At 34.7% G+C, this 12,981-nt stretch overlaps 1 protein-coding gene across 8 annotated transcripts in view; it reads right to left on the bottom strand.

Annotated features, from left to right (window-relative positions):
* GPHN (gephyrin) overlaps positions 1-12,981 on the bottom strand; it is a 448,543-nt gene that overhangs the window by 124,786 nt on the left and 310,776 nt on the right. For all 8 annotated transcript variants that reach the window (XM_080942493.1, XM_080942494.1, XM_080942495.1 and 5 more), the window contains one exon: positions 7,257-7,299. In XM_080942493.1, coding sequence (XP_080798619.1) covers positions 7,257-7,299 — 43 coding nt within the window. The remainder of the gene's footprint in view (positions 1-7,256; positions 7,300-12,981) is intronic.

Here is a 12,981-nt window from a genome sequence, read left to right as displayed (position 1 = left end):
CTCCTTAGTCATCAGGGAAATACAAATAAAAATAATCCTGAGATTTTACCTAACACCAGTCAAATGGCAAAGATTAAAAACTCAGTCAGCAGTAGATACTTGCATGGATGTGGAGAAAGAGGAACACTCCTGCACTGTTGGGGGAGTTGTAAGTTAGTATAACTACTCTGGAAATCAGTCTAGCAGTTCTCAGAAAATTGGACATAGTACTACCTGCGGACCCAGCTATGGCACTCTTGAGCATATACTCCAAAGATGCTCCAACAAACAAGGACACTATGTTCATAGCAGCCTTATTTATAATATCCAGAATTGTTAAAATCTCAAAAAACTGCAGGGACAAAAATAGAGAAGAGACTGAGGGGAAGGTGGTCCAGTAACTGGCCCAACTTGGGATCCATCTCAAGGGGAGGATCAGAGGCCTGACACTATTACTGATGCTATGGTCTGCTTACACACAGGAGCCAAGCATGATGACCTCTGAGGGTCCCAACAAGACTGAAAATGATGCAGATACTTACACCCACTCATTGGATTGAAGTCAGAGACTTCTGAAATTGAATTAGGAAAAGGCTGGAAGAAGCAAAGGAGGAGGGAGACCACATAGGAAGAACAGCAGTCTAACTTGATCCCTCAGCACTGAGCCACTAACCAGGCAGCACACTGGAGCTGGTCTGAGGCCCCTGACACACATATAGCAGAGGACTGTCTAATCTGGCCTCAGTGGGAGATGTGCCTAACCCTTGAAGACTTGAGGCCCAAGGGAGTGGGGAGGCCTGGCTGGGAGGGGAGGGGGGTGTGGATAGGCATCCTCTTGCAGACAGGGGGAAGGATGAATGGGATGAGGAACTGTGGGAAGGAGGACCAGAAGTAGGGTAATGACTGGCCTGTAGAAAACAACAACAAAGAAACTATAGTCTATCATTGTAGAAAAGGCATGGTAGCTAGGGAGCTATCACAGCAATGAGAACTTGCAGCATAGTTTGGTTTACCATGGTGGATCAGGAAACAGAAAGTTAGGGCTAGAAGCAGGCTTAGCTGTAACTCACAGTGATCAACTTCTTCAGTTAGGCCCTATTTCTTAAATATTTCACAGTCTGTCCAAGTCAAAATACCAGTTCACAACTAATTATTCAAATATATTAGTCAATTGGGGTGAGATTTCAGACTCTAAACATCATAGTTCCCAAAAATAAGTTATGATTTTGTCTTAAGTAAAATCCATTACCTATTATATGATGTATTTATTTATATTTTCTCTCATATAATACACCAGACTGCAGTTTCCCCTCCCTCTACTCCTGTTATCCCCATTTCCCAGATCCACTTGTTCTCCATTTTCCTTCAGAAAAGAACAGGGAAGGAAATCTTGTACTAGTAGTAACTGTTGGTAACTAACTTTAAAAAAATTTTAAAGATTTTTTTTCTTAGTAATAACTAAGATAATTAAGATGACTGGTGCTTTTAGTAGTTATTGCAGGCAGTAGGGACAGAGATTTTGAAATAGCCATACTCCTACACAACATAGACAGTTTTTAGGTGACAGAGTAAGACAGTAGAACAGTTTCTCAATCTTGTTCTCTTGTTGAGTCCATTTTACGTTTAATTAGAATTTGATCTCCTTGATAGATAATCCTATGAAAAATTATCCAACTCTATTCTAGGAACCCAAGGTCAGGATGTCCAAGCTAACTTATCTTACCTTTTGTTTAACTGTTTAGTTGTTTTGAACTCCCTCCAGCTAACTAATATTAGCTTCTGTTAACCTCAAACTGCTTAATTCTGTTAATCCCCTCTGCAGCTACCTAGGGAAATGCCAGGAGAATGTTTTTGACTTTAAAGTCCCATGTTATGGACTCTTGGGGCCACACTTATCCCCCACCTCCACGCCTCAACACTTGGGTGTGGTCCCAGATGGCTGAAATAAAGACTATCAATTGACTATAAACTATGTCTGAGTGGTCAACTCTGGTAGCTGTAACAATTGTAAATTAAATCTTTCTTGATTACCAAACAATGTATCTGTAACATTTGTAATTCCCAAACATAAACAGGGCTTTGAGTTAAAGTTAACTCTTCAATAACTTTCTACTCTTTTTAGTATTATCAATAACTTTCTACTCTTTTTAGTATTACAAATTATACCCCTAAAATATAATGCTTTGTCAGAAGCAAAATCTATTCAGATTGCAAAAGTTACCAAGTGCACTATAGTTTGTCAGTAAGATCAACCATTTAATTTAATAAATGCATTGGCATGCATTGGGATTAGTCCATGATCTTGGAATGTTTTAGAAATTAGGTTTTGAATTTTACATATATACAAAAAACATCCAATTAAGAACACTTTAAGTGCTTTGTTGCTCCTGAATGAAGTGGACATTATTATAAAAGGTATCAAACAAAAGAAAGTATTAAAAAAGCTATAGTAAACACCAGATAGGTAGCACTCACTAAAATCACAAAATCCAAATAGACTAAATATTTGGTTTAAGATCAGTTCAAACCAGTTGTCAAAAATGCCAGTGATTTACTTCAGAAATGAAAAAAAAATTTCCAGGAGAAATGTGGATATAATTTTATCACTGGCTATTTAATAGCTCCAAACAACATCAAATGAATGTTGTAAAACTTTTACCAAGATTTATTCCTCACTATTGCTTTTATTTGAATGTCTGTGTGTATTCTACAATCCACATTAAAATTTAATTATCAATGTAACAGTAATAACAAGATGAGTACTTTGAGAGGTAAATAGGCCATGGGGTGCTCGAACTCAAGAAAAGCAGGAGTAGTGCTTGTGTATGTATGACATGTGATCTGCTACATGAGGTTACAGTGAAAACAGTGTTCATAATGGTATATAAAGCGATTAGGTACTCACTAGACACTAAATCTGCCCACAACTTGATCTTGAAATTTTCCATTTCCCAAAATGCAATAAGTAAATTATTCCTTTTTGTAAATTATACAACGTAATTTACAAATGGCTGTTGTATTTTTAGGAAGACAGGTGGGAAAAAGTTAGGTTAGGTTAGGTTGCTCCAAGGCAATTTTTTTTTCAAGAAATTTATTGACACCTATGACAGATAAGACAGCATAGTGGGATGGGATTCCCAAATAAAAGATGCTTCAGTCTTGTCAGACAGTGTTAATATCTTAGTGATTTTTAGGGCGAGAGAGGAGATCCCATACTATGAGACCGTAGGTTTAAGTAGTCTATTTATGTGTTGTTAAGTGAATAAGGGTAGAGTGAGGCCAGAGGAGGAGGAGGAAAACATGGAATGTGAGTGTGAGGGGGGAGATTTAGCTTTTTTTGACATCAGAAACACTCCTATATTGTTGGTGGGATTGCAAGCTACTACAACCACTCTGCAAACCAGTCTGGCAGTTCCTCAAAAAATTGGACATAGTACAATCTGAAAATCCAGCTATTCCACTCTTGGGCATATACCCCAAAGATGCTCCAACATATAACAAGGACACATGCTCCACCATGTTTATACCAACCTTATTTATAATAGCCAGAACCTGGAAAGAGCCCATATGTCCTTCAACAGAGTAATGGATACAGAAATTGTGGTACATTTACACAATGAAGTACTCACCTATTATAAACAATGACTTTATAAAATTCCTAGGCAAATGGATGGAACTAGAGACTATCATCTTAAGTAAGGTAACCCAATCACAAAAGAACACACATGGTATGCACTCACCGATAAGTGGATACTAGCCCCAGAAATCTCTGAATACCCTAGAAACAATTCATAGATCTTATGAAGCTCAAAAAGAAGAACGGTCAAAATAGGGATGCCTTAGTCCTTCTCAGAAGGGAGAACAAAACACTCACAGGAAGAAATGCAAGGTCAAATTGAGGAACAATGATTGAAGAAAACATCACTCAGAGGCTGCCTCATCCAGGGATCTACCACATATGCAGCCACTAAATCCAAGCACTATTGCTCATTCCAAGAAGTACTTACTGGTAGGAATCAGATAGAGATGACTCTTCAGGGCCTCTGCCAAAGTCATACAGATACAGCTGAGCATGCTTGCAGCTAACCATGGGACTGAACATGGAGACCCCAATGAAGGTGCTAAAGAAAGGACTGAAGGAGCTGAAAGGAGATACAACCTCATGGGCAGAACAATATTATCAACCAACCAAACCCTCCAAAACTCCCATGGACTAAAATACCAAACATTGAGCATACATTGAGAGACCTATTGATCCAGTTGCATATATAGCTGAAGATATCAGTGTCTGGTATCAATTTGAGAAGAGGTCTTTGGTCCAGGGAGACTAGTTTTCCCAAGGTAGGGGAATGCCAAAGCAATGGGGTGGAGAGGGTGATTAGGAGGGAGTGCATCTTTGTGAAGGCAAATGGATGGGGAGGGGAAATGGGAGTAGGGCAGGGGCTGGGGGACAGATAACATCTCAAATGTAAATACAGAGCATCTAATTAAAAAAAAAAAAAGATGGCTCATGGGTAAAGGTCTTGGGGCCAAGACTGAAGACCTGAGCTTGATTGTTATTCTGACATAATGGAACAAGACAACCTACTTCTGTGAATTGTCTTTTCAAATCCACAGCTGTGCCATGGGCATTTATGTTTGTACAGACTATAGACATAAATACACGCCGCCCCCCACTTAATAATGAAAAAATGAGTCTAGAGAAAGACAGTATGCACAACCTTTGTGAGGTCATGGGTACTTAGGAGTTATTAACATGGTATTAAGATGAAAGAACATAAACTTACAGAAATCACAAATTGATGAAGTCTTGATGTTGATTTGGCTCTATATGGACCTAAAAAGCCATAAGGTCAATCTGGAAACTGTTTTATCCAAAGTCCAATAAAGATACTTGGGTTCCTATGATGTCTATCCAAAGAGATTATTATGTAACACAAAAGTCTATAGTAGATAGGGAAATAAAGTTCAAAAGAAATTGTTCTCAAATAGCAACTTTTCTTTTGTTTCTAATCATAATAATTATTCCCAATGAATTACAATTTCCAAACTAAAAATTTATAAAAATTATGCACTTTTCATTGTAAAATGTAATTTATATATCTTGCTTTATTTTAGTGCATAGTTAATTATCATACCTAACCATAGGTTTCACCAAGTTAGGTCTTAGTGTTTATAAGACTTTATATCTCAATACAAAAAAGTCTCTCTCAAAGTTATATTGTGAAGAGTTATGAAGGAATGAAATCTACACACATCTGCTTGAATTTATTACTTTATTTTATAGTATTGCGATTGAATTCAGGTTCTCATGAACACTAGGGGAACATTATACCACCAACCTACAATCCAGTCCTAAATTTATTTATTTTCAATAGTATTCTCTAAAGATTACAATTAAACAAACACTCAAGGGCTTTGAGCAAAGTAAACAGATTTAATAATAGAAAGATAAAAAATGTTTACACACACATACACACTAATTTTTTGACGTTCTCAAATATGTCCCACCCCCTTTTATTAAATTTATACCTTAGGTTGATTTTTTAAAAATAACTTTACTTATTTATTTATTTATTTATTTATTTATTTTAACTATATTGTAGCTGTCTTCAGACACACCAGAAGAGGGCATCAGATCCCATTACAGATGGTTGTGAGCCACCATGTGGTTGCTGGGAATTGAACTCAGGACCTCTGCATGAGCAAGCAGTACTCTTCACCACTGAGCCATCTCTCCAGCCCCTTAGGTTGATTTTTAACTCTTAAATTTTCTGCTTTAGTTTCCCTAGAACTATCATTACCTGTGAACAATTACAGCTTTGTGTGGTTGTATATATATACACGGTGGTGTGTACATCTATTGTGCACAAAGCGGCCAGTGATAGTTTGGGGTGTCCTGCTTTAACACTCTACGTTTTTCCTGAGACAGATTCTCTCTGTGAACCTAGTGCTTGTCATTACTCCCTGATCCCTCTTAGCCAGTCTGGCTTACTCTCTTTCTTCTTTCGTTACTTTCTTCTTTCGTTACTATGTTGTTAAATATCTAAACTCAGTCTTCAAGATTACACAACCAGTCCTCTTACCCACTGAGGTATCTTTTTAGTCCTCCAAGTACACTGTAATTGTTAAATAATACTCATATTCTATTGGAATATAAACCATCTTATTTACTAAAACTCACAATAGCAGGGGTGTCTAGTAGACCTGTTTCATTTTGTTTTCGCTGTACACCTACTGAAAACCATTAGAAAGAAGACTGAATGATGTTATTAAATTATTAAGAGACAAAAAAGAAAATGCTAGCACTATCTGTATAGCAGTTTTCTCTGGATGACCCCAAAGCTGTAATGGGAAATCTTTCAATAGGATTTCACTTTAAGCACAGTAGAATAACAAAGTCTATCCACAATCTTTTTTCTTTTCTTTTTGTTTTGTTTTTATTTTTTTCTTTTAGACTTTTTTTTTGTTTGTTTTTCACTTAGCCTTGGCTGTCCTGGAATGCACTCTCTTGACTAGGCTGGCCTGGAGCTCTTACAGAAATCCACCAATTCTGCCTCCTGAGTCCTGGAATTAATAGTGTCTGCCACTCACTGCCTGTCCTCATAGTTTCATTTTTCTAAAACAAAAAATGAACATACAAAGTTCAGGGACTTTGTACTTAATATTGTTGTAATCCAACCAAAAAAATAGTAATAACAATGTTCTGTAACAATTTGTGTGTGAAAACAAAAATTCTTTCCAAATTCATATTGACAAAATTATGGTTACTCAACCATCTCCAAGCATTTTTTCAGACATGATCATATGATGTAGCACAGACTAGCAAAAAACTTAGGATCTTCCTACTTTATCCTCAAGTGCTGGGACTATAACTATGCACGCTCAGCTTGCTTTTTTGTTTCTCAATCTCTTTCTCTGTCTTTCGCCCTCACAGATTTATATTAGAATTATTTTTATGTAGTCTGCTTTTAAATTATTTTTGTAAGTGAGACTAAAAGAAGTGGCCAGCTCCTCACTTTAGTGTCACTGAGGCACTCATCTTAATTTGCATTAAATTCCATTCAGTGTTCAAAATATTAGACTCAGAAACATTTATTTATATTGATTTTAAGAAAAATTCAGATGGGGAATTTTATAAAACACATATTCTTTATATAAATGTTCATCATTGATTATCTTCATTTTTTTCATAAAAATGTCATCGTTTAGCTCTATATTCAATAGAGCCGTAATTTATATATCTTGGAAGCCTACCTGAAATCATGACTACTTACTGGCTCTTAGAATGTTCTCCTTGCTGCTGCACCTGGACTGGACCTGCAGAAAGAGCACAAACTCAGTGATTTAGGGCTTATAACATAGATAGCCAGATAAGTATGCTTAGTGGGCAAGCTCCTGAGGTCTAGGAGAAAAGGTTTTTATTTATCTATTACAACATGTTAGTAAAAGTCCATTATATTTTTCATATATATTTAATTCATTTTTATTTATAAATGATCAAGTTCCAGAAAAATATTTCAGGTACAATATTATAAACTGGATAAAGAGAAGACCCAAACCAATTTATGTGAATTTGCGATCAGCCCAGGTGGCCCTCCATATCTGTGGGTTTCATAGCTGCAGATTCAATATACTGTAGATTAGAAAAGGAGAGGAAAAAAAAAAAAGGAGAACGAGGATGAGAGGAAGAAAACCAGTAACACAAAACACCAGTACTACCGCCTGCATCTGTTCTGTACATGTGATCTTTATTCCCTTGTCCTTATTCCTTATGGGATACAATATAACAATTATTTACATAGCATTCATATTGTATTAAATTATAAAGTAGAGATGAAGCTTGCAGATGTACCTCAATGATAGAGCACTTGCCTTCTAAAGTAGAAACTATGATATAAAGCATATGAGTGGATGTGCTTAGGTTGTAAATGGTATATGCCATTTTACTTGCATGAGACTTGAATATTTAAGATTTGGGTACCTAAGGAGGACTTGTAATGAAGTAAAGTTGGTATGGATACTGAAGGATGACTATATAATGGGATAAATTCAACACTACATATTCAGTTGTGAATATTTATTTATAACCTTAAGGTATTCTGCATGTCTTGACTAGAATAATAAAATCTAAGTAAAGTTAAAATCAAATATTTAATTGTAGTGATTTTTATTTTATGTATATATATATATATATATATGTATATGTTGATAAGGGGTATAGAAAAATTCTTATTTGTAACATTTACCTTTGATGGTTATTAACTTTTATAATAACTGTTATTATAACTTAATAATATTAGTTATGAAATGTGTTTCTATTGGAAATGAGTTAAATTTAACTCTGCTATTAACCATTTTTAGGTGCATATATAGTTTGTCAATTGGGGGCCCTTTATGCTCTTATTGAAATATTTAAAGTGGAACATTTCTTTTGAAGTTTACCAAACGGCTGTATTCAATGGCCATGCTGAATGGTAACTATTATAATTTTAGATATAATTTTATTCAGGGTCCACACCTCTTCTTCCCACTCCACAGCAGCTTGCCCCAGATGGATATATAGACAACAAAGAACTTTCTATAGCTTAACACAGTTTAATAATATATGAAAAAAGTGTATGAAAGGAATGTTGTAACTTAGGGTAGGTTGTGGCTGTCCTTCCCTGAAAAAAAAAACCAAACAAACTGTTAATGAATGCTTATAGAAAGAATAATAAAAATGCCATGAGCAGACAAGGGAAAACAAAAACCAAAGTAAATAAATCTAAACACACATATACCACACACACACACACACACACACACACACACACACACACACACGACAAAACAACAGACAAGCAATTACAAATATTAACTATTCTCTTTTGGCCCACATTGTTTTATGTATATAGTACAGACACTCATGAAGAATAAAAAAATTGTTATTATTTTACTTATAAGTCTTATTGGAGAACAATGGTGGATCCAATGAGAAAGAAATTAATGACTTAAAAAAATAAGACAGAGAAGAAAACATGATAAAGATAAAGCAGAGAGAGACTTAAGTAAATATGGAGGTTAAAATAAAAAAAAAAAAAAGCATGGTCTTACTGAAGGGGATAGTGTGTAAATGGAGAATGTTCCACTATTTTGTCTTGAAAATTTGTACCAAAAAGGTAAGTGGAACTAATGAGCTTTCTGCAAAATAAATGAGCAACTTGCATACCATGAAATGAAAACAGTGTATCTCTACCTCTACAGTCTCAACAGGGTAAGAAACACAGACCAACAGAGAAATTAATAGACAAGCTTAATAGAGAAACTGCATTTGAAAAAGTGACTCAAACAATGTGAGAGAACACTGAAAGCATGGGAAGAAAATCTGGGAGGAAGAGAGAAAAGAAAGAGGAAAATGTTGAAAGACAAAAACAGCTCATAGAAGTCAAATGGAAGTCAAGAAATTCTTCAACAAGATGTGAAACAAGATGTGAAGGAGCCAAGCCCATCGCGCAAAGCAACGTTTGCGAGTGGAAAGTAGCTCCTTTGGTCAGTAATAGTTACTCTTAAGTCGTAGCCTCTATTCCTCCAGAGTTCATCTTTAAGCCCTTCCAATCTAGAGTGGAGCTAGTGTATGGATAGAAACAAGAGATTTACAGTGAACAGTGCAGTTCTGATGAGTAGTTTAAACTGTCTCATAAAATGTTCTAACAAATTTACATAATGTCTATTTTATACATTTAATAATGTATATAATGGAAATGTTAGTAAAGATAGCCCTGGCATTTTGTGACCAAAACCAAGCCAAAAAAAAAAAAAAAAAAAAAAAAAAAAAAAAATCCCCCCTGCTTCTCTAAGAGTCTTAAAGAGTAATACCCTCCCAGAATTGTTTATAATACAGATAAAGAAACCACCATTTTCTCATACCTCAGTTTGAAATCACATATTTCAGATAACTATAGAGGAGGGATTTGGAGAACTAAACCAACCCAGTTCTCTGAAATAGGAGTCTTTATCAATGTGTGCAAATTGCCAAAACTATTTCCCATTTATGTTACATTGGCTGTTGAACCAGATTTGAGAGAAATTATTTTTAAAACCAGTGGTTGTAAGACTTTCTTTACTTTGTGCTTTTAAGTATGTATATTTAAAGCTGAGATACATAATTTTCAAAACTTTATTGGTAATGTATGCACTGATTTACTCTATGGTACATAATGTCATATTTATAGTATTCATTTGTTTTTTTATAAAATCTCATTATAAAGGTTTTTAATGTAACATAATGCCATGGAAGTTACTTTTAAAGAATAAGTTAAAACTACCAAGTTTTATTGCATTTTATTTTTTTACTTGTTTTAGGCATCAAGAAAAAGAGAACATGAAAAATTAAATAATCTGAGATTATGCAATTACATTAAGTTTCTAAGGAAATAAAATGAGAAGTTCAATGAAATGTATACTGTGAGAACCCCCTTTTCTGTATCCTGTTGTGACATGTAATTTGCTGCAATTAATACCTGTCTGATTTTATAGCACAAACGGTTCTCTGTCTCTCTGGAATCAGAATGAAAACAATGTAGTAACAGTGCATTTTATTGGAATAAATAGGGGAAATAAAAAAACGAGAGTACTGAAAACACAGGTGTTCACTTACTAATCAAGATTACTCGAGACATTAAATATTAATCAAACATGTGTTTATAGTAAAATAGGATTTTTGCTTAAGACCACATAACTTATTGAGAAATCATAAGATATCACACAGAAACAAAGGAAGAACAACACACAATAAATGGTAAGGAACAAAAATAAAAATGTTTTTTAAAAAGCTGAGAAAAATTTAACAAGCAGCCACAATCTTTAGAGACAGATAAATTACTTACCTTATGCTTAGGTCATAACAAGAATATCACAGTGTTTAAAGTCATCTCTTCATTATAGGATTATACAATTGAAAGCCATAGGTTATAATAACGTGAATTGCTACACAGAAATGAAGATTCTTCCAGCCCAACAAGAGAAGCTAACTCTTTTGGGAGAAAATTTTAACTTACGTTTAATGTAACATGAACAACCGAAGGTGTTAATGTCAAAACATATCAATAACATACCAATCTCACACCAAAAAGGAAGAAACAGACAGCTCAATCGCTACAGACACAGAAGTTCAATCGCTACAGACACAGAAGTTAAGTATGATTATAATTTGTGATACATAAGGGAAGGCACAACACTATATGATGAAAGATGCATGCATAATGTATAATTCATTCATTTATGTCCCCAGCCCCTAACCCACTCATACATACATACAAAAAAAAAAAGTCCACTAACAATACAGGGAAAGAATGTAGTGCCAAGCTGTTATGAGAAAAGCAGGACACACGGAAGCACAGCAGTGGTCATGTGATTTGAGAGGTGTTCTTCCCTTAAACCATCCCATCACCATGCTCATTTTAAAGAAGCCAGGAAAAGATTCCCTTTCAATGCTGCAATAGCTACGAGCCCCCAGCTTGAAGCTAGAGTGTGGAATTTTGATCACCGTTCCCTGTGATGTCAGGGGCTCTCCAATGGAAGCCAGATGTGTACAACTAGTTAGTATAAATAAATGCAAATAACAAACATCTCTTTCTTTCTGCACTTTGCAGAAGGGAGAAGTAAAAAGAATCAAACCAAGCCCATGCTTAACAATATTAGGATACATAATAAGGATTATATTTGATTGTAGGTCAACACTAATCCAGTCTTATAAAACTACTCCTATTTTGCTGCTTGCTGGGCTCAAGCTTTTTCCCTAGAAATGCTAGAATACATGGTTCAAATGGAAAAAATTTGGAGCAGTTGGTCAGGCGGGGTCTAAATGAAGACAATAAATAATTTTCTCTGATGAACATCAAGAAAATCATTTAAAACTTTAGTATGATTTACTTAATTATATAATCTGAGAAGTTATCTGGTTTGGGAAGATACAACTTACTTTTTAAAATATTGTTTAAAAACAAAAAAGCTTATCTATTTAGAAACTAAATTTCCTATAAATTTAACTCTTAATAAATATTACTTAAAAATTGGCTGTTCTTGTTAGTAGTAGGGTCAATAAGAAAAAAATACAACCCCCCTTTGCTTTTCGATTATTAACAGCATTACTTAACTTCATCTGGTTCCTTCCTTTTGTATGACACAGATTTTAATTCATGATGACATCTGAATTTAGCTAGCAGTTTTGTGACTGTTCAAAGATCATACCATACCTTTTATTTTATTCTGAACAGGCCAGAACAGCTCAACTTTTCCTGCAGCATGACTTTAGCAATTTAGGTGCTGGGTTCACTCCTAACTTTAGTTTTCTTATAGGAAATATAAAGGTTTTTGTAGTGTTCAGTGGCAATAAAAATATTTCACTAATTTGAAGCCTTAAAGAGGGAACTGACTATCAATAGCTATAATGGTAACAGACTCACTGGCAGTGTGACATGCTCTATGACTATAACCCTTTCATTAGTTCCCTCTTCAGCTCAGGACGGAAGCAAGCTTTTACTTTTGACCTCTTCTTTCAAAGGGGAAAATAAAGCAAAACAAATTAAACCATCAAGGAACAATACTATGTTAAGGTTTTCAGTAGGTGTTGGCCAGAACTTTTCAGAAGGGCCATTTCCATATGGCCACATGTAAGAATAGAGGAGATCTTAGACCTCTAACAATCCAAGCTAGTTCTTCTAGGAATGCTTTTGTCACATTGATCAAGCTTCTGATTCACACTCACTTTATCCTTTAAGATTCACATTAGACTACATCAGCTATGGAAAATATTTCCTAAATTATTTAATCACAGATATTTCCTTTCTTTAAATTCTTAATATTTCTAAGATATAATTTATATGCCAGAAATTATCAAATTCAGGAATTTAAAATATAGTTGATGACTTTTAATAAATTTAAATGATTGTACTGTCATTACCATAATCTAGACTTAGGTTTTCCTAAAATCTTAAAGTATCTTCTGAATCTTTATCATAA

This window comes from Micromys minutus (assembly GCF_963924665.1).
Source record: "Micromys minutus genome assembly, chromosome: 1".
In the NCBI taxonomy this organism is placed as follows: domain Eukaryota; kingdom Metazoa; phylum Chordata; class Mammalia; order Rodentia; family Muridae; genus Micromys; species Micromys minutus.
This window is presented reverse-complemented; position numbering and strand designations above follow the sequence as displayed.